Source organism: Dermacentor variabilis, unplaced genomic scaffold (assembly GCF_050947875.1).
Source record: "Dermacentor variabilis isolate Ectoservices unplaced genomic scaffold, ASM5094787v1 scaffold_14, whole genome shotgun sequence".
Lineage (NCBI taxonomy): Eukaryota > Metazoa > Arthropoda > Arachnida > Ixodida > Ixodidae > Dermacentor > Dermacentor variabilis.
The window spans coordinates 8,693,000-8,715,224 of record NW_027460302.1 but is presented as its reverse complement, the minus strand read 5'-3'; the positions used below and the strand labels follow the sequence as shown (position 1 = coordinate 8,715,224).

The window sequence follows — 22,225 nt, the reverse complement described above, 5'->3', positions numbered from 1 at the left end:
TAAACCCACAAAACCCTCAAACTGTTTTTTTTTATTCCCTACAAATCCCAATGAACTGCAAAGCATTTTTCTGGCCATTCGAAACAACAGATCACGAGATGTATGTGTTTTCAGATTCTCCCTTTTAAGCGTGCTATTGATATTCTGAGCCCTAACTTAGCTGATATATTTCAGTGCTGTTTCAAAGATGGTATTTTGACGAAGATTATGCAAAATGCTAGAGTGACCAATTTATAAAGGTGGAGATGGAAATAATTTAGCAAATCACCAACCAACATCTATACTTCCAATATTTTCAAAGTGTTTAGAAAAAATAATACGTGTACGAATGTCACATTTTTGCGAAAAACATCACTTGATAGCGCTCAGCCGCATGGTTTTCGAAGATCCCATTCCAAGGAAACGGCGCTTCTAGCTCAAGAAGAACTGATTCTAAGTTGTTTTGAACAAATAGAATTAGCATTGGATATATATGTGTGATTTCGAAAGCATCCGATATGATTAACCACTGTATATTACTCGCCAAACTTCGTGTATATGGTTTTCGGGCTGTGTTTCTGAACTTCATAAGATCCTATTTAACATCCCGTCATCAACAGGTAGTCATCAATGATCAATATTCGCATAATAAAGCTATTCCCGCAGGTATTCCTCAGGGTAGCATATTAGGCCCACTACTATTTACCGACACTACAACCTCCGACGACGCTTCGTCGAGTACCAGCCCGCCGACCGTGTTTGGGTATGGACCCCGATACGCCGACGAGGACTGAGTGAGAAACTATTGCGACGCTATTTCGGACCCTACAAGGTCATCCGATATATTGGTGCACTGAACTATGAGGTCGTGCCAGACGGCATTTCGCATTCACCGTGGCGCCACGCACGATCTGAAGTGGTCCACGTGGTGCGTCTTAAACGCTTTTACGGCGCTGACGAACTTTCCTTATTTTCTTGTTTTCTCTCCTACCAGTGCTTTTCTTTGTTACTTTCGTTTGTATGCAGCATTGGGTCGATGCTCTGTCATCGACACGTGTACATGTTTGTCTTTATCGGGCGACAGTTTTCACCGCCTAACAAATGTTACCGTACAGCGCAGGACGCACCTGCACGTATCGGAAGCTTCTGGAATGTTATCGATGCTTCCATCCGCTGTCTGTGACCGAACCTTGTGTGATATGATCGCTTATGTGCGCGCCGCGAATAATGTAGAACTTTGTAGAAGGCACGCGGGTCCCAGCGATTACTGTGGAACATTCGACGACTGATGCATAAAAGTGGACGCGCTTGACCCGCTGATCAGATTTTCGACGATCGCCGACGTGTTCGCCGCTATCGTTGTGCTATAAATGTAGCCTGTTTTAGTGGGCGCAGGTTCGCCCAATAAAAGTTCGTTTTGTCTTTCACAGTATTGCTACTGTGTTCTTCAACGTCACCACCACGTGACAATGTTAATGACATTGTTAACATTAGCGATAAGCCTGCTTTTTTGTATATGCAGACCATACAATCATATCTTGTAGATGAACATGTGTGTCGGACATTCGAAATCAAGCTGATGATTGTTTAGGCTTATCACAACAATGGTCCCTATGTAATTCGCTCCCTATCAATCCTAATAAAACAAAAGCTGTGTTGTTTAGACCTCGGAACAAGGTTATTGAACCTCATGCTACTGTTTTTTCAAATAGGATCTGACGTTATAGAAACTGTACCTCCTGTCAAGAGCTTAGGTGTTCTCTTTGAGGAACACCTGCAGTGGAATGATCATGTTGATTCTGTTCCAGTAAAAATTTCAAGAATGGTAGGAATCCTTTCGAAATTCAGAAATTTATTTCATCAGTGCATTAAAAACCTATTATATTATGCATTGTTTTACTCTGTCATTAACTATAGCTTTCTGGTGTGGGGCACGACTTCTTTTTCCAACGCTAACTATCGCACTACAAGAAGGGGCTGTGAGCAAGATTACGAGTGCTGCTTTCGCTTCCCCCTCCAAACCTATTTTTGAAGCACTTAACATAATACCCATAGCGGAATTGAACAATAATTTCCTGCTTGAAAGTTATCAATTTAGCATAAAGCAAAATGCCTTTGTTGTTAAGCTATATAACTTAAAACATAAAACGCACGCATACGATTCCCGAGACGCTGGTGATTGGTTTATACCAAGAACAGGTACGAATTATGGTCGATAAATGATTTGTTATAGACTACCCTCTCTATAAGAAGCATATACAGAAGCATATACAGTGCTAAATAGCGGGCACGTCCTGTGCTACCGGGGCTTAGCGGATAGAAGAGAACTAGGAGTCGGATTCCTGATTAATAAGAATATAGCTGGTAACATACAGGAATTCTATAGCATTAACGAGAGGGTGGCAGGTCCTGTTGTGAAACTTAATAAGAGGTACAAAATGAAGATTGTACAGGTCTACGCCCCTACATCCAGTCATGATGACCAGGAAGTCGAAAGCTTCTATGAAGACGTGGAATCGGCGGTGGGGAGAGTGAAAACTAAATACACTATACTAATGGGCGACTTTAATGCCAAGGTAGGCAAGAAGCAGGCTGGAGACAAGGTAGTGGGGGAATATGGCATAGGCACTAGGAATAGCAGGGGAGAGTTATTAGTAGAGTTTGCGGAAAAGAATAATATGAGGATAATGAATACCTTCTTCCGCAAGCGGGATAGCCGAAAGTGGACGTGGAGGAGCCCGAACGGCGAGACTAGAAATGAAATAGACTTCATACTCTGCGCTAACCCTGGCATCATACAAGATGTGGACGTGCTCGGCAAGGTGCGCAGCAGTGACCACAGGATGGTAAGAACTTGAATTAGCCTAGACCTGAGGAGGCAACGGAAGAAACTGGTACATAAGAAGCCGATCAATGAGTTAGCGGTAAGAGGGAAAATAGAGGAATTCCAGATCAAGCTACAGAACAGGTATTCAGCTTTAACTCAGGAAGAGGACCTTAGTGTTCAAGCAATGAACGACAATCTTGTGGGCATCATTAAGGAGTGTGCAATGGAAGGCGGTGGTAACTCCGTTAGGCAGGATACCAGCAAACTGTCGCAGGAGACGAAAGATCTGATCAAGAAACGCCAATGTATGAAAGCATCTAACCCTACAGCTAGGATAGAACTGGCAGAACTTTCGAAGTTAATCAACAAGCGTAAGACAGCTGACATAAGGGAGTATAATATGGATAGAATTGAACATGCTCTCAGGAGCGGAGGAAGCCTAAAAACAGTGAAGAAGAAACTAGGAATTGGCAAGAATCAGATGTATGCGTTAAGAGACAAAGCCGGCAATAGCATTACTAAAATGGATGAGATAGTTCAAGTGGCTGAGGAGTTCTATAGAGATTTATACAGTACCAGTGGCACCCACGACGATAATGAAAGAGAAAATAGTCTAGAGGAATTCGAAATCCCGAAGGTAACGCCGGAAGAAGTAAAGAAAGCCTTAGGAGATATGCAAAGGGGGAAGGCAGCTGGGGAGGATCAGGTAACAGCAGATTTGTTGAAGGATGGTCGACAGATTGTTCTAGAGAAACTGGCCACCCTGTATACGCAATGCCTCATGACCTCGAGCGTACCGGAATCTTGGAAGAACGCTAACATAATCCTAATCCATAAGAAAGGAGACGCCAAAGACTTGAAAAATTATAGACCAATCAGCTTGCTGTCCGTTGCCTACAAAGTATTTACTAAGGTAATTGCAAATAGAATCAGGAACACCTTAGACTTCTGTCAACCAAAGGACCAGGCAGGATTCCGTAAAGGCTACTCAACAATAGACCATATTCACACTATCAATCAAGTGATAGAGAAATGTGCAGAATATAACCAACCCTTATATATAGCTTTCATTGATTACGAGAAAGCGTTTGATTCAGTCGAAACCTCAGCAGTCATGGAGGCATTACGGAATCAGGGTGTAGATGAGCCATTTGTAAACATACTGGAAGATATCTATAGCGGCTCCACAGCCACCGTAGTCCTCCATAAAGCAAGCAACAAAATCCCAATTAAGAAAGGCGTCAGGCAGGGAGATACGATATCTCCAATGCTATTCACAGCGTGTTTACAGGAGGTATTCAGAGACCTGGATTGGGAAGAATTGGGGATAAAAGTTAATGGAGAATACCTTAGTAACTTGCGATTCGCTGATATTGCCTTGCTTAGTAACTCAGGGGACCATTTGCAATGCATGCTCACTGACCTGGAGAGGCAAAGCAGAAGAGTGGGTCTAAAAATTAATATGCAGAAAACTAAAGTAATGCTTAACAGTCTCGGGAGAGAAGAGCAATTTACAATAGGCAGCGAGGCACTGGAAGTCGTAAGGGAATACATCTACTTAGGGCAGGTAGTGACGGCGGATCCGGATCATGAGACGGAAATAATCAGAAGAATAAGAATGGGCTTGAGTGCGTTTGGCAGGCATTCCCAAATCATGAACAGCAGGTTGCCGTTATCCCTCAAGAGAAAAGTATATAATAGCTGTGTCTTACCAGTACTCACCTACGGGGCAGAAACCTGGAGGCTTACGAAAAGGGTTCTACTCAAATTGAGGACGACACAACGAGCTATGGAAAGAAGAATGATAGGTGTAACGTTAAGGGATAAGAAAAGAGCAGATTAGGTGAGGGAACAAACGCGAGTTAATGACATCTTAGTTGAAATCAAGAAAAAGAAATGGGCATGGGCAGGACATGTAATGAGGAGGGAAGATAACCGATGGTCATTAAGGGTTACGGACTGGATCCCAAGGGAAGGGAAGCGTAGCAGGGGGCGGCAGAAAGTTAGGTGGGCGGATGAGATTAAGAAGTTTGCAGGGACGGCATGGCCACAATTAGTACATGACCGGGGTTGTTGGAGAAGCATGGGAGAGGCCTTTGCCCTGCAGTGGGCGTAACCAGGCTGATGATGATGATGACCCTCTCTATTAAATTCATGGAATAACTTCGCCCTGTAGAACAGTTATTTTTGTTTGCTTTCGCGTGTAAATCAACCCTAGAGATCAAGTTAATTGTAGGTTGCTTTTCTTTGTATCGCTGTATAAATGTTTTGTGGTTGCTGTATGAATGGCTACATTGTAGTTATTATCCTTGCTCGTATAACCCGAGTTTTCTGTAGGAGGCCTAGGCCTTCGTCAAGCCTGTGAAAGGCTTTTTGTCTACGTCCGCATAACCCTAATGATGTAAATTATGTGTCTGTCTTTCAATTCTTTAGTACAAGCAATTTCCTGTATAGTGACCTTGGTGTCTTTCTTTGCTCCTTGTGATATGATTAATAAGAAACGCGCCCCTCGTATCTCTTTCTCCTCGTTCGTTCTTTCCCTACAGCTTATGCGCATGCATTTTTAATTAGAACTATTTTGATAATCGCAGCTACCAAGAGGACCTACTGTTATATGTATACAACCCATTTTATTGGTTTTCTGAATAGCATGAGTTACTTTGGTTGGTTGAGTCCTTCCATCAGTGCTTAATTTTTTTTCGGTTGGCTTGTTTGTTTTCTTGTATATTCGGCAGGCATTCTCAGATAATGAACAGCAGGTTGCCATTATTTTTCAAGAAAAAAGTTTGTTACAGCTGTGTCTTACCAGTACTCACCTACGGGGCAGAAACCTGGAGGCTTACGAAAAGGGTTCTACATAAAATGAGGACGACGCAACGAGCTATGGAAAGAAGAATGATGGGTGTAACGATAAGGGGGGGGGGGATAAGAAGAGAGCAGATTGAATGAGGGAACAAATGCGAGTTAATGACATCTTAGTTAAAAACAAGAAAAAGAAAAGGGCATGGGCACGGCATGTAATGAGGAGGGAAGATAACCGATGGTCATTAAAGGTTACGGACCGGATTCCAAGGGAAGGGAAGCGTAGCAAGGGACGGCAGCATGTTAGGTGGGCGGATGAGATTGAGAAGTTTGCAGGGACAACATGGCCACAATTAGCACGTGACTGGGGTATATGGAGAAGTACGAGAGAGGCCTTTTCCCTGCAGTGGGCGTAGACAGGCTGATGATGATGATAATGATATTCGGCGTTTCTAGTGATAAGCGTGCTTTCTTAAGGTTTTTTTTTCTTCTTTGTTATTGTTTTGTCACAGCTATACTCATTTGTAAAAATCAATCGATTGCATTATGTTCGGTATTTTATTTGCGGCCTGTATCCAAGTTTTCCTTTGCAATATGGCGCTTCCGTCTTTATTATGTAAACGCATAGTGCTGAATAAGTAAAGTAAATATACAAATGAATAACAAATATTTTTAGTACGCCTAAGGTTCGCCTTTAGGAGTGGAATGCGATAGCGTTCAAGGGTCTCTGACAGCTTCTTCCCGGCAACTGCAGCGTATGCGACCGCAATGTGTGCCGGGAAACGCTCGCGGCGAGCGCTGTGCACGAAGGCGGGCTTTCTGGTCGAAACGCGGTATGGGCCGCGATGCGGCGGAGGTGAGCGCCATCTGGAAGTATTTTAAAGATGTGGGCTCAGCGCTCTGGGGACTCTGACATATTTACACGCCGACGTGTGCAAATGGCGGACGCTGCCTTCAATGTGTGCGTTGTAGAAACGCTGGAAATGGGGCTTGTTTGAGTTTTCGTGTAAAATAATTGTTTTCTCGTATATTCAAATTACAATCCGAGAGCTATCATGTATCTAGGTTGTGTTTAGGTCGTAGTTTACGTGTTTTCCAGGTATTTTAGCGTGATAAATTCAATTAGTTCAGTGAATTCCTTGCGTCACATGAACGGCCTGGATATGAGTGGTTGGAATTTTTTTTCCATGTGGCGTCCGACGCTGGACTCTGGCCGCCGGCGCTGGGTTTTCTGCGACATGGGCTACTTAACGCTAGCCAGTTCTCCGAGCATGATCTCTAATCGTAACGCTCACATGTTCCTTGTCCTGCCGCGTCGGCAAGGTAGAAGCCGCAGGTTACTTCCTGCTGACGTGTGGCGTGCGTGCAAATTTCGCATACAACGGCCCTAACCTGCATGAATACTTGTGCAGTCCGCTCTTGAATGCCGGCAAGTGCTGGTGGCAGCGGATCTGGCGAGCCAAATGCGCACACCATCACTGGCCAAGAAAGCATCTGTCATCGCAGAACAGCAACAGCTGCCTAATCTGGTTGAGTGGATCGGCAAGCTGCCCACAGCCGAGCGTCTTAGGTGAGCATCGCATATAATTTAAGCATTGAACGTTGAGATCAGACATTATTCAATCAACATTTATCATCGTGCACGCAACTTTCTTACTTGATCATCCTATATTGTGATTTTTATGCCTATTCATTGGCTGTAGCTTTGTTACATTGTATACGCTGTCTCATACATTACCTGCAGTGTTGTGAAAGCTGTCTCTTACAAAAATTTCCTTAGGCAGTATATACAAAGCGTTGCAATTGTATATAAGGTATGTAAAGTTTCTTTTCACACATGCTATAAGCTAGTCGCAGATCGTCTGGAAACAAATGTTATTACACCAATGGCAACAAACTTAGGATGCAACTCGTCCAAATACGTACGTTCTTGGTAGACATACTTCAACTTTTCGCTTAATGACCGCATATGCCAAACGAGAAGGCAAATGTTGGACTTTATTTTTCGTGCTTCTTGTTGGATGGTGGTTCTACGATGTTATTCTTTGATTTCTGAAATATTTGTGTAAAGGTTCGAGCTAGAAGATAATGAGAATGTTTCCTAGACTCCCAGTGTTTCGAAAAATGCGCAGTTTTGCCAGAACGGCGCAGCATTGATAGCGTGAGTAAAGTATTAGAAAAATACGGGAAATAATGTTCGGAAATATCTGCATTTTATGAGTCATGGTTACTCCCGCCGTCTACCCGCGCTTTTTGAATTTCTTCACGTTGACATTCAGAGCACTGGGCAGAAATCACATTGTGTCAGCACCGTCGACGGCCCTCGCTATGCTTTGTTTTAATTAGACAGTCGGATTCCCCCGGTCCGGGCCAGTTCTGAGTTGGCTGTTTTCTGCCGGCCTAAGCAAGAACTTCAGGCGCGGAGCCCACGGAAAATGCACAGCTGTGGCTTTCCACAGGAAGGTCCCGACGCTGGTCCGGGCTCGGCCGCACCGCTTTTTACGGCGGCGAGCCTCGCCCAGTCCCGGTGCAGTGCCGTTCCTGCTTCTGGATCCCAGCCCGACCGGCTCAGCCCTCAGAGCCAATCCTTTTCCCAAGGTTAAGGATCCGTTTTGCCGACTTCCCTTACCTACATTGGTCTATCGACTAGAGGCTGTTCACCTTGGAGACCTGCTGCGGATGTGGGTACGGTCCGGCACGAAAATCACACTCCCTCACTCGGATTTTCAAGGGCCGACAGGAGCGCACCGGACAGCGCAAGAGCCGCACTGCTCTACGGAGCCACCGTCCCTATCTCGAGGTGAACCCATCCCAGGGACTCGATCTCCTTACAGAGAAAAGAAAACTCTTCCGGGGGCTTCCATCGGCGTCTCCGAGCTGGTTTGCGTTGCCGCCCTGGGTCCCAAAGGACCGATCTTCGTAGCCGGGTTTGGGACTGTTAACCCGATTCCCTTTTGGTTGCAACGGGGTGTCTCCGATTTACAGACTGAGCTGCACAAACGCGCCCGCTTTTGAAAGGATTTCTCCTTTCCCCAAGGACCGACTGATCGATGTTCAACTGCTGTTCACATGGAACCCTTCTCCACTTCAGTCCTCAAGGTTCTCACTTGAGTATTTTCTACTACCACCAAGATCTGCACCAGCGGCGGCTCCAGGCATGCTCACGCCCGACACCTTCAACGCCCACCGCTGCGGCCCTCCTACTCGTCGCGGCTTAGCACCCCCACATTTCGTGCTCTTCTGCCGGCGACGGCCGTGGATAGGCGCGACGCTAGAGCGCCATCCATTTTCGGGGCGAGTTGCTTCGGCAGGTGAGTTGTTACACACTCCTTAGCGGTTTCCGACTTCCATGGCCACCGTCCTGCTGCTGAGAAAAGCTGACCATGCCATCCATCATCATCCAGGCATTCCGCCCGGCACACAGACATGACTATCGTGCCCCGACAAATCCATAAATAGGGCAACGAAAATAAACTAAAATAATATATACAAATACAAATGGCAGCTTTCTTCCAGGAAACATCCATGAATGAGCCCTTCCCGTCGTCTCTGCCTCCCCCGGAGTGGCAATTCTTTCTTCCCTTTGTGGCGCTTCTTCTCTGACAAGGGGAGCTCGTTACGGGAAAATCAGCAGTGCCCAGCATCGCGTGCGAACGGTCCTCCGAATGTCTTCGTAGCGTGGCCCTCGCATTTTACTCTTCAACGTGACAAAGAGCATGTTGTCTACTGCAGTCATAACAGCTTCCTCCGCCTCCAAAATAGTCACGGAGGGTAGCAGTCACCGCTGCTGCACGGAGAGACGACTTCATTTTCTGCAAATGAGTTCCAGAAACTCGCTGCAGATTTCCACATTGTCAGGTATGTCGCCGACCAGATCCTTCGAGCTGTGTCTCAATATCAAATACGTGCGCAAGGAAGCACTCAGCCCCCCTCTGAGAAAACCAGGTCAGAAGAGGAATGGCGATCAATCTTTCTTTAGTAGCTGTTTGCAAAATACACACACCCCAAACTCTCTGCACTCGCTTATGCTGATACACCAGACGTGCTTCGTTACGCATATACACACACAATATCAAACAAATAAAACTCAAGTAGCAATTTTGAGTAATGGCTAAGATGAATAAATACTTTGTTTAGCGCAATACAACGGACACAAGAAAGGCGACAGGACAATGCGCAGGACAGGACAAATCTTGTGTCCGTTGTATTGCGCTAAACAAAGTATTTATGGATCCGCACCAACTAGCCCGCCAACGCAATGGGCAAAGATCAACCACAGACCGCTTAGGAAGAGCGACTAAGCGCATCCGCGTTTTCACCCTTAAGAAAAGATGATATGAGTTCACATGAAATTCTGATTAGTTTTGACATCACAACCATTGCACTTCCTGATGAGTTTCTTTGGAATTTTCTGATGTATTCCTAATTTCATTCTATGACATTGGCCAACGCCTTTCTGTTAAATTCTTGATGAGTGTTTTTCTTGCGAATATGAAATATGTTCCTGATGTGCGCTGCAAAGCAGTTTTCGTGTCACTTTCGCATGTTTTCCTAATGAATCTCTAATGAGCTTATACATAGACTGCTTGTGCACATAGCACTCCTATAACAAAATTGGCCACCAGGTGTGGTAACATTTTGGCGTGTGTCCCAATGGCAGTCAGACCTTATTTATAGATGTTGCCTGTGCGTGACTTTCTTTGGTGCTTGATATATGCAGCCTGTATGCATGTATGTGTCCAGCGAAGATGCAGCACTTTTGACAACATGTACATGGGCCCTACATATGCTGCATGTTAGACATTACTCAACGAAAGAAATTAAAGAAAAACATTTATTCGGCATATCAATGCGTCCTTAAATGCAGAAGGAGGTTAAATGAAAGGAAAACAGTATCGATCTGGTTACAGATGTGATATTTTCCTTTCATTTAATCTCGCTACTTATCATTGAGGAGAGGCTGTTCTTCTGGTGGAGGGTTGTCGTCTTGAAGTGAGTGCACGTGTACCCTGCATGGTGGAAAGGACAGAAAATTAGCAAAACTTGGCAGTCAACCACAGAAATACGCGCTGTATCAATTGCTGCAGAATGATCTGGAGGTGTCATAGCTAGTTCTGCGAAAAATTTGTGTGATGTCGGTTCACACAAAGTCGCTGAGGAACCACTGTGTTGCCTTTGGATGCAGCAGTAACTGCAGTAAGCAAAAATTGCTCTTGGCTGTACAAACGTGCAATGGGGATCAGCCGTGGCGTGTGTACATGTTGCGAACTACTTAAGCTATATCGGTTTCCACTCCACTCAACAAAGGACAGCAGTGTCTGTGGATTGCTAGCGTGAATTAGAAAATCTCACTAATTACTTGGCATGTACATGAGCATAGGAGTGTTCGTGTACGGCCACCCAATGCATCCCCGACACATCCAAGTGCCAGTCGGTATAGAATATTTGCATCAGCTACCGGCACAGTTCTCATTCATTCCAAGCCTACTAAGTCATGCCTGTGTTGGCCTCCGGTATGATGGCATATATCCGAATCAAGAAATACACCACACCATATGTCTGGGGTTTTTTATCGTTTACACCCGTGCGCTGCTTTTAGAGGGAGGGCACAAGTTGAAAAACAAATGCATAGAAGCCTAATAAACAAACTTGCAAAAGAAGAATTAATAAATAAGCATGGTGATTGCTATCCCACGTCATTAGAGAGTATTCCTCTTTGTAATGCAGTCATCGTAATGAGCGTTGACTGACACACGTCCCATTTTTCGATGTGGTATTTCTCACTGATTTTGTTGTATCGAACGGTTGCCATAGGTGAACAAAACTGATGAACAATCTAAATCCAGTGCACAGCTTGTCATGTCAATGCATGGTCAAATCGGAGAGAGCACTGGTCCTTTGAGTGAATTATGGTGCTCTCCTAGGCACATGCTGAGGCAACGGCTAGTCTTCATGCCTCATGTACGTTGGACCAAATATTCACGTGATCAAAAGAATAGACTACACTGCCCCTGACATATACGAGACAAATTTTGGGTATCTTTAACTAAGCAAGCCTCCATGCCTGGGTGCCTTTGTCAATTCACTTGTGGACTACTGTGCACATACATTTCCAGCAAATATAAATTAGGCAGCACATGCACAACAGTTCACAACTGAATTGATAAAGGCAATGAGGCAAGCAAGGATTGCTTGGTTAAAGATAGCACCAAATTTGTCCAGTACGTGTCAGAGGCAGTGTACTGTATTCCTTTCACATGTGGTCAAATGTACACAGGGCAGACTGGCTGGTGCCTAAATATGTACCTATGAGATCACCATAGTTCACTCAAAAGACCAGTATGCTCGTCCGATTTGGCCACACATATCAGCAATGGGGCTTAAGGCCGAATTAGGATTGTTTATCTGTTTTCACCCATGGCTGAAAATTGGCAAGAGAAATCAGTCAGACACACCACATAAATAACAATATGTGTGAGCCAGCCCCCATTATTAACGCATGAAGAAAGGCGTCCTTTGTAGATTAGAAGGGATAGAAATTAGTCTGTGCCTATTTACTTACATTTTTATGCAAACACCGTTTATCATGATTTTATGCCGTTGTATTACTTCTGCCTGCCTTCTCAAATTAACTTGTGCACAACACAAGTGCACATCCAGTGCTATTTTTGTTAATCGTTCCATCAACTTAAACAGTCAGTTGTTAGCCAAGGTCTTGTTGTATGATCTTTCCCTCGCTGCGTAAATTTTGTCCTGAAAAGTTACATGGGCTGACCGGCAAATTGAAATGGACACTGGAAGCTTCGCCGAGCGGACACGGTTTGTTTTCAGAAATGCACAATAACAGTGATAGGTATCTGTTGGGATACTGTAATGTGTGCAAACTAGCTGCGGCATTGCTGCAGAAGACACAGAACTTCTACGCTAGCATGAATGAGGGCACCTTGCAAAGAATATGAAGAAAGTGAGAAAGAACAGTCACTACTTAAGTAACTGTAGCACAATGAATACTGGCCTTCCTATTTCATTTCAAGAAATTCGAGCTCATCAAATGTGTATTTGCCAGTGGCAGTTATTTTGAGAACACGACAGAAATAATTGTAAATATCAATGTTAAACAATAGTACGCACACTGCCTGCTTAGACCTGTGAGATATATGGCACACTACACTTCTAGTTCTCACATGGACAAAAAGTGTACGTATGTAGCATAAGCAGAACGGAAAATATGGAAATATACGCTACAGCATAGGAAACAGCTCCAAACAAATAAAACCAAAATAAAACAGAAACATACTGTGTAATAGGCAAAAATAAAATTGAACTTGCAGCCAAGCGATTGATGCGAGAAAAATACTAAACATCAGGACATGTGAAGTTTAGTTTTAACAGAACAAGGTAATTTGTGCATAATGTCTACAAACACAAATAAGCAGCAAGTGGAATAAAGTTGCATAAAAATTTAGCCTATTTAGCAAGCTGCGTTAAGTAATATGTCGATAAACTTATCCACTAATGATGCCGAGATCCTACTTTTGTGAACACATACACTTAATGCATACCTGACATGTCCATCCAGTTTACACGACGTGCTGCTGCAGCCATGGCCACGGGTTATGTGGACACTGTTGTGGGTTACGGCTTCAGCGCTTCAAAGAAAATTCTGTGTTAACTTATAGCTGTGGCACAATAAGACTGTCACATCGTGAACACAGGCAAGGAGCACGTAACAACAGTCACAAAACAATACCTGCACTGGTGCAGGGTGGCAACAGAGCACAAAGTCGAGGTCACTGGTGAGTGTCACGATAACAAGGACCCCTTCAACAAAGCAAAATTTCACAACCAGCAGCAGCAGCGCATTACATGAATGTTTGTTTACATAATTATAGACTTTCTTTCATGACTTTAAGCAACTTTCCGCTGTAATTTTTCGTTATGTCGAAGTTATGGCAACACCCCTTGAAAACAAACCTGTACGCATAAGAATATTAAATTTGTTGAGATAATTTGTTAGGCGTTTCTCAGTTAGTTTCTCGGTTATTTTATTGACGAATGGCAGCACACAGATCGGTCGGTAGTTCTCTAATAATGAACGATCTCCATTTTTAAATACTGGGTTGTCTTTGGCACACTTTAGTTCACGAGGAAATGTCCCTATTTTAAATAAATTAATAACATCCGCAAGAATATTAGACATTGGACAAGACATTAATTTTATATGACATGATCTAATATCGTCATGACCGGCACTTGTGACTTTTAGATTATTAAGACAGAGATCACTTCATCAGGAGTAGTAGGAAGCATGTAAAAGGATTCTGGGAAGCGTGTCAATTGATAATCGAAAAGCTTGTCCGAAGCCAAGTTCGAGAAAAAGAAGTCACTGAAGACATCTGCTATGTCATGAGGGTTTAAATATTCATTGCCACAGTGGCTAATTCTAGTTACGGTCTCCTGGTTGCTGTTTGTATTTAGGAAAGAATTTACTATTTTCCATTTTTTATCAGAGTTGTTCCCACACTCCAACATTTTCTGTTCAAAGTAGCTTATTTTTGCTCTTTTCAGCTGTGCGCAGATATGGTTGCAGTATTTTTTGTACCGGGCTATCAGTCGAACATTAAAGGGCTGTTTCCTTGTTTTTTATATAAAGATTCTGTCGTTTTCGCATTGCTTTCAGTAATCTTTCAGTAAGCCACGGGTTTTGCAGCGACGCCAGTACCTTCTTGCATTTTTTCTTGTTGGAATGGAAATGGAATTTGTGTATAAGTATAGACAAAAAGCGCGAGAAAGCTTGTTGAGGGTCGTTAGTTTCTTTTACTGATAACCAGTCTACCTTCGTTGCGGCTTCGAAAAATTTTTCTTTATCGAGAACAAGTTTGTTGTAGAATACGATACGCGAAGAAGGAATAGAATTGATCTTAAGAAATATGGGATAAAGGTCTGTGACGTCACTAATAAGAATGCCTGCCTCACCTGGGACTAAAAGGTCAAGATAATGCGTGATCAATCAATGAGCTTCCGCCATCGTTAGAGCAAGGTGTTGGTTCAGTAATTAGGCAATCATACCCGAAACTATGATAGCAACTACAAAATGTCGTGTAGTTAACGGACGTTCCGTCAATCAAATTCATGTTCATGTCACCCATAATTATCACGTTCTTATTTTCAGGTGATAATAATTCCAATACATTATCTAAGACACTACGGAAATCGCTGTTGGAAGTGGAAAGTGAACGATAAATGCAAGCCAAAATAAAATTCTTGCAGTCAGTGTTAAGGAACGAATAATCGAATTCAATCCAGACAGTTTCACAGTTAGTTAAATTTATTGCGAGATCGGGTCGTCCTTTGAACACTAAGTTTGCCGAAACATAGATGGCTGCTCCGCCACGGCGACTTGATTGTCTATGTGTGTATTCTGACGTGTAATCGGGGAAGCAGTATAGATCGTTGTCATCGTCGCAGAGCCAAGTTTCTGAGACACAAATGACGGAAAATGATTTGGTGAACGTAAAAAGAAGATTCTGAATATAGTCATAGTGCTTTCGCATACTACGCACATTGATATGAACAAGCTAGCAAGAGCTGTTCGAAAGAAATTGTTCTAAATGAGTTGTTTTAAGGTACGATGACAGACTGGCTCAAAATCAGTAATAAACGAAGAAAAAGAGGTGTCTACATGATAAAAGAGAGGTCGGATTCGCTGGCAGTGCGGTAGACATGGCTATTGGTAGTTCTCATAGACATTATTAGACAATTGTCAGCCCACAGAAACTTCCAATTGTTGGCTTTCTTTAGAGCCAGAGCCTTGGTCAATAATGACTTCTTTTGCGGCGTCATGTCATCATTCACGTAGACTGGGGAGTTGATTGAAGCTGTGATGCCAAGATTGCCAAGACACAGCTTATCGTTACACGCCTTACCAATGAATTGTTTTTTTCTTTGAGCGCGAGCAGAACCGAGCAATGACGGTCTTTTTGTCCCTTACTTTCGTGGGAGCATGGTGCACAATGCCAAGTTCGGCAGGCGCAAGAGGGCATCCAATTTTTTCGCCGACTTTTTGCAATACTGCTGCGCAGTTTTCCCCCCTTCTGCAGGGAATGCCCTTGATTTTTACGTTTTTAGTTCTCGAGTTCTGCTCGAGTTATTCGAATTTCTTAGAGAGCGCGCAGTTCTCACTCTTCAGTTTTCTGTTATCGGCGGCGAGCACAGCCTTTTCAGAACTTAATGTCTCGACAACACCATTCAAGATGTCCATACTCTCTTAAACCCTCAATCTCGTTTTTGAATTCCTTGACATCAATCCCTGAGGACTGCATCGTTAGCAAAACCTTGCCAAAGACATCGTGGGCAAAGCGATTAGTCTCGTTGCTGGATTTCGCTTGCATTTCCTCAGTTTTCCTCGCGGGCTCGGTATTCGTAGAAGGGTTGAAATCTGGGCCAGTTGGTACATACTTGAACGAAAAAAACAGTCAAAAACACAAAGGACAGGCAGGGAGTAAGTGTTGTGTTTTCTGCCCCTTGTAAGCTTTCGGGTCTGCGCTCGCGCATTTCTCAAGGCAGGGCAAGGAACCACGTTTGCACAACGCAGCATGGAAACAATTTTACGGCATGTGCTGCAGGGGTTGTCTATAAGTTCCCTCTCACGTGCGAAAGATTTTACATAGGCCAAACCGGTCGATGTATTAATGACCGCCTGCGTGAGCACCACTCCTCCCTGGGGTCAGATAACAGTGCAAACTTGCCTCGCCATTGCAATGAGTGTGGTTGTTATCCTTTGTTTAGCAATGTGACGATTCTTGGTAGGGGCAAGGGCAAAGAAGAGCGAGAAATCTTGGAAGCGTCCTACATCAGTTTATTAGGTGATGACTGCGTTAGTACAACCTCAGTGCGCTTACTTGAAAAAGAATTTGAATTTCTAAGTCGGTCACGAGAGAAGCGTTTTCTGTCTTTTCATGCTATGTGATTAGCGATAATGCAGTTACGCATGCTCTGCTGGCCTTCCTGGGACTACACCGATTCTGAAACACCTCAGTTGATAGTCCAGTCGTTGTGGTGTGAACCTCTCCTCTTGTGCTTTGTGTTTTTGACTGGTTTTTTCGGCATTCGTAGGCATATCTTAGCAGGTCACTGCTAAGATATGCCTACTCACACTCGCACTCCCCTCCGCTCATACTCACTGGCACTCACTTGCACCCGCAGTCACGCCTTTAAAATGAGCCCGACAGAGTGTGAGTGAGTGCACTCATGAATGAGTGCGCCGACCTATGCCCACACGACTGTGAGGCATTCTTTCTCCGTAGGCGAACAATTCAGCTCGGCACCGGACAGTGAGCGGCTGGCCTAGGTTTTAACTCTTTCACTGCATCTTGACGCTGGACGAGCACTGCGCCAAGCCCAGCGCTACTGGCGTAAGTACGCAGCTCTGTATCGGCATCATCGCCAAAATGCGACAGAACAGGTGCTGACTGTAGGCGCTGCCCTATGTCAGCAAAAGCTGCCTGTTGCTCATTATGCCAGACAAATGGCGTGTCGTTACTTGTAAGGCGAGTCAGAGGCGCCGCTATCTTCGGAAAGTGCGGTCACAGCGGCATGCTTGTCCGGATCACGTCTGGCCCTTTTGGCGCTTATAACATGCCCGAGGAACTTGAGTTCATCAAAACCGAAGTGGCACTTTTGCGGCCTAAATGTGAGGTCTGCAGATCAGATGGCTTCTAGCGCACTCCGCAGGCCGTATCTAGCGTATCAGAAAATACGACCACATCACCAAGATGCACAAGTCTGCCACTTCAGTCCAGTGAAGACAGTGTCCATCATTCGCTGGAAAGTAGCCGGGGCTGAACACAAGCCAAAAGGAACGACTCAAATTTCGTAGAGACCATCCGGATCCACACAGGCTGTTTTCTCGCGGTCTCGTTCGTCTACCTCGATTGCCAGTGGCCACATTTTAAATCGAGAGAATAAAAATGATAGGCATGCCGTAGCCTATCTAAGGAATCGTCCATATGCGGCAGCGGATACATGTCCTTTATAGTCACCTTGTCAAGCTTCCGATAGTTGACACAGAAGCGGAGCGTTCCCTCTTTCTTTTTGACAAGAATGGCCGGAGACGACTACGGGCTGTTGGAAGGTTCGATGGCGCTATCGTCAACCATCTCGCGGACCTGCGTACGAATGGCTTCGCGTTCATTTGCCAACACGCGGTAAGACTGCTGGTGTATCGGGCGTGCGTACTCGAACGTGATGATCCTGTGTCTAGTGATGAGAGTCTGGCGTACTTTTGAAGAACTCGTAAAGCAGGACCGAAACTCATGCAAGAGCTTGGGAAGCGCTGCCTGGCTATCGGTGGACAGTTCAGAATTGATGTCGATATGCCCCGGAAACGTGTCTGCTGTCACCACTACTTCCGACGTGAAACAGTTGTGAACGTTTGCTACTTCGTCTGGAAATGCTATCGAAGTGCCGCGGAAAAAAAATGTCGATGCTCATTGCTAAAGTTGGTAACAAGGAATTGCGACTGGCCATCACGAAGCTGTAAAACACTTCGAGCCACGCTAACACCTTACTTCCGGAGGTGTTAAAAATTAGTTTCGTCCACCGCTTCGCCATCGCGTAAGCCACAGCATGTGACGTCGACGAGGACACTGGCTCGTGGAGGAAGCTTTGCACTGTCTCCAGAATCACGAAGTAGGTCGGTACGCCCTTGATCGTCCTGCATGTTGATTGCTCGGTCAGCTGAGAATGTGATACGACGCCCTTGAAGATTAATAATAGCGCCATACTCCTGCAGGAAGTGAACGCCAAGAATAACGTCGCGGTAGCATTCCCGTAACAAGGCAACACGCTACGAATGTAGGCCCTTGAATTTCGACTCTAGACGTGCAGGCACCCAGTGGGGTAACGATGCGGCCGCCAGCTGTCCGAATCTGCGGGTTATAGTACGGCGTGGTTACTTTCTTCGGCTGCGTTGCTATTTTACCAATTAGTATAGAGTAGTCTGGGCCGCTGTCCACTAAAGCGCTAACGGCGTAACCGTGAAGAGTCACTACTATATCGAAAGAAAGCCCGTCGTTCTGTTCAGCTGCAGGTGGTGTCGGATCTGTCCGTGTCTGCGCTGATCGGGGTCTTCAGCACTTCCATCGTCAGCGACCTCGCCACAAAGATCGCTTTAGTTAGTTTTTCCGGTTGGGACCGGGCGACCGCGCGGTAGAATACCGCTGGGCCGGAGGTGAAAATCGTCTCGGAGACGGTGACCGCGTCTGCGGCCCGGCAGGCGGTAGCAAGCGCTGCTGAGGAGGAAGTCCTCAATTTCCCGGGGTCGCTGGCCGTATGGGGGCGGCGGCGAGTATGCGGAAAAGCCGCTAAGTTCAAGGCTCCGGTATAGGCACTGCCGGTAGGTGGTCAGCCTCGCGGTAGTGAAAGCACATGAGGCTCGCGAACGGGTGTGCACCAAACATCCGATTTCCGAGGGGACGCGCGTCTATCGACGATATAAAGGACCGGTTGCTCCGGAGGATGGGCAACTGAAGCGGCATGAGCAAAGAGCGGCGGCGTGTACCCGGCTTCGCAGTACGATATCGGCAGTGTCGACTGAAGTAGCACTCTAGGAGGAGCATGAACTAACAGCGGCGGAGAGGAAGCAGCGTGCCTTAAGGCTTCGGCGTAGATCGTACGGCGGTGTTCAGTACGTCGTGCCATAGCATTATCAGGTGGCAAGGTATCACGGAGGGCTTGGTGAAGCTCTACCTTGATGACGCTTGTAAGAGTGCTTACCGTTACACTAGAATCTAGAGCTTACACTAGAATCCATCCAGAATCGCGCAGCACGTTTCATCTTATCTAACTGTTCCCGTTACGCCAGCATTACTTCCATGAAAAACACACTTACATTACCGGAGCTTTCACTGCGCCGTAAATGTTTTAGACTGTATCTTTTCCACAGGCTGTATCACCACAACCCACTATTAAAGGATCATCTAATAACTCGCCCTTCATACATTTCATCCCGTTTCGATCACATGTTTAAAGTTTGTGTTCCATAGTTTAGAACAAAGATGTGTCGTGGTTCTCTTATTCCTAAAACCAGCGCCGACTGGAACGACCTTCCTCCCTCCATCGCTGCCATTTCTGACGTTGGCAATTTCAAGACTGGTGTATTTTCTGCCGTTTTGTAGTGCCTATTATTGTATAATTATGTACTTTTTGTCACTTACAACTCCTTTCTTTAATGCCTTCGGGCCAGGAAAGTATCCGAAATAAATAAATAAATAAATGAATGAATAAATAAACAAATAAATAAATAAAATACCCTTGGCTGCGGTGTTAGTGTGACGCCGGCATTTTGCAACTCTTCACGCACTGCAGAGCGGATGAGCTCACTAAGACAGTCACTGTTGCTTCCGATGGTCGTAAAAATGTTAGTAGCGAACATGCTGTTTAATTGCCGCTCATACAGGTCCCGTATTCTGAAAGGTTCGCCTTCCGCGAAACTATCGCCTTGGCCACGCCTCCGCCCATCTATCCCTTGATTAGCTGTTTTAACAAAACCGGAATGAACCAGAAAATAAGCAGTGCCATCTAGTAGTTCCGGCGGACGTCATTTTAACGTCATGGTCTCGATGGGTTCTCTCGCCATAAATTTAATAAACGAAGACGTCCTTTGGCGTCTTTTGGCGTTCGGTTGGTGGTGAAATGTACTAGAGATAAGATAGGTGGTAGTTTATAGTAGTTTCTTGGTGGCGTCCTACACGGGTTTTTGGCGGCGATATTTGTTGATTCATTTCATATAAAACATTTTACACTCCTTTATTCAACTTATTTTACGTAAAGCGGCAGTCAGTGCGCAGAACCCGTACTGCGGCCACTACACTCGAAAACTACGCACCCGAGCCGCTCTGCACTCGCACGGTGCGCTCTCTCATGCGATGTGAAGCATTCGACAGCGCGTGTTGGTAGTGCACGTTGACGTCACGGGTAAGCAGTCGCTGCACTTATTGAACGTGAGTTTCGCGGAAGGCGAATGTTTCAGAATACGGCCCCATGTATGACCTAGGCAGAAGCATCTTTTTTACGGTCACGGCCTTGGACAAGAACTCCGCGACCGTCTTCGGAGGGCTCCGCACGAGACCAGCAAGAAGCCGCTCCTTGACCCCGCGCATCAGAGGGCGTAACTATTTCTCCTCCATCATTCTTGGATAAGTTCGTCTGAAGAGGCGCGTCATGTCTTCGGTCGTGGTCACAGTTTTGTTGGGAAACTGGACGCGGGCCTGAATCACTCGTTCCGCTCGTTCTTGGCGATCAGCGCTGGTGTAGGTCTCAAGAAGCCGAAGACAAAATTCGTGCCACGGCGTCAGTTGCTCCTCACAGTTCCGAAACCATGTACGGGCAGCGTCCTCTAGGTAAAGTAGACGTGTCTTAATTTTTCCGCATCGTTCCAGTGGTTCAAGGCGGCCACGCGCTCGAAGTCGGCCCTACAGTCTTCGACGTCTTCGAAGACAACGCTATGTAACGTGAAACCGTGGGCTCTCAAGTGTAAACCCGTTCAACATCGTGTTCTCTGGACCTGTTGGGGCGGGTTGAGCGGAAGCGCTGGTCATACCGATTGAAGCGGTGGGAACCGTAGCGTCGACGACTTCCGGGGCTAGTCCCCTGATCCTGTGGCTGGCCCGATGCACCGGCGTGTCGTCTGGCACTGAATTGGTCGTACCGATCCTTGGAGGGGTTCGCAACATCCGTGCGGGCTATCTGGCACCTCCATCAGTTTGTCACGACCCTTCAGAATTACTATTGGGGTTCTAATAAACCGCCGAGCAGCTGGCTCTTGTAAAGCGCGTCCGTCGGGGTTGGCTGTTGTTGTAGTTGTTGTTGTTGTCCTGGGTGGCCGTGGCACATACCCAGAGTGGGGGATTGGCGAAGAATCGGGTGGTTCAATTAGGTGCATGAAATTAATAATAATAACAAGGGAGTTAACAATTTGAGCGTTGGATTTTGAAAGTAAGCGTTTTGTGTTTGGAGAAAAAACGGAAATAATCAGATGAAAACCGCGTATAAAATAATATTAAGAAGAATAATTAATAATAGATAGGAAATAAAAGAAAGCTATGGTTCGGACTGAGAACGATCAGTCTAATATGGAAATCGATTGGTTTCAATGAGGCAATTTTGGATTGCCAAGCAAACATTTCTGTGGCTAAACCCAATAATGGAGGCTCCAAAAGATAGGATAGCAGGGCCTGATAAAGTTAGACAAATAGAGGGAAGCGGTATTTCGAGTATTCGTTTTCTTCTAATAGAAAAACATCTGCAAGAGAACAAGAAATGGTCTATTGTCTCCGCTTCGCCACAGAATGAGCATAATCTTGGGCCGACCAGACCAGACCTGTGGAGGTAGAAGTTCAATGCAGGTATACGGCAGCGCAGCCTCGTGATGGACACTTCAATTTTCCGTGTTCGGCAAAAATATCTGTGCCAAGGGTGTAGGAGATGTCCGTAAACCACAGAGTTAGTAATTGCGGAGCCTGATTCTGTCTGTATGTCACTCCTGCGAAATCTAGCAGCAGTAACATAAGCAGTCAAAGGGCAGCAAGGGAGTATCGGGCCACTTATCGATGCCTT

General features: G+C 45.4%; 1 protein-coding gene across 1 annotated transcript in view; it reads left to right on the top strand.

Annotated features, from left to right (window-relative positions):
- LOC142567775 (WD repeat and HMG-box DNA-binding protein 1-like) overlaps positions 1-22,225 on the top strand; it is a 350,415-nt gene that overhangs the window by 305,527 nt on the left and 22,663 nt on the right. The window contains exon 10 of the mRNA XM_075677936.1: positions 7,021-7,178. Within this exon, the coding sequence (XP_075534051.1) occupies positions 7,021-7,178 (158 nt within the window). The remainder of the gene's footprint in view (positions 1-7,020; positions 7,179-22,225) is intronic.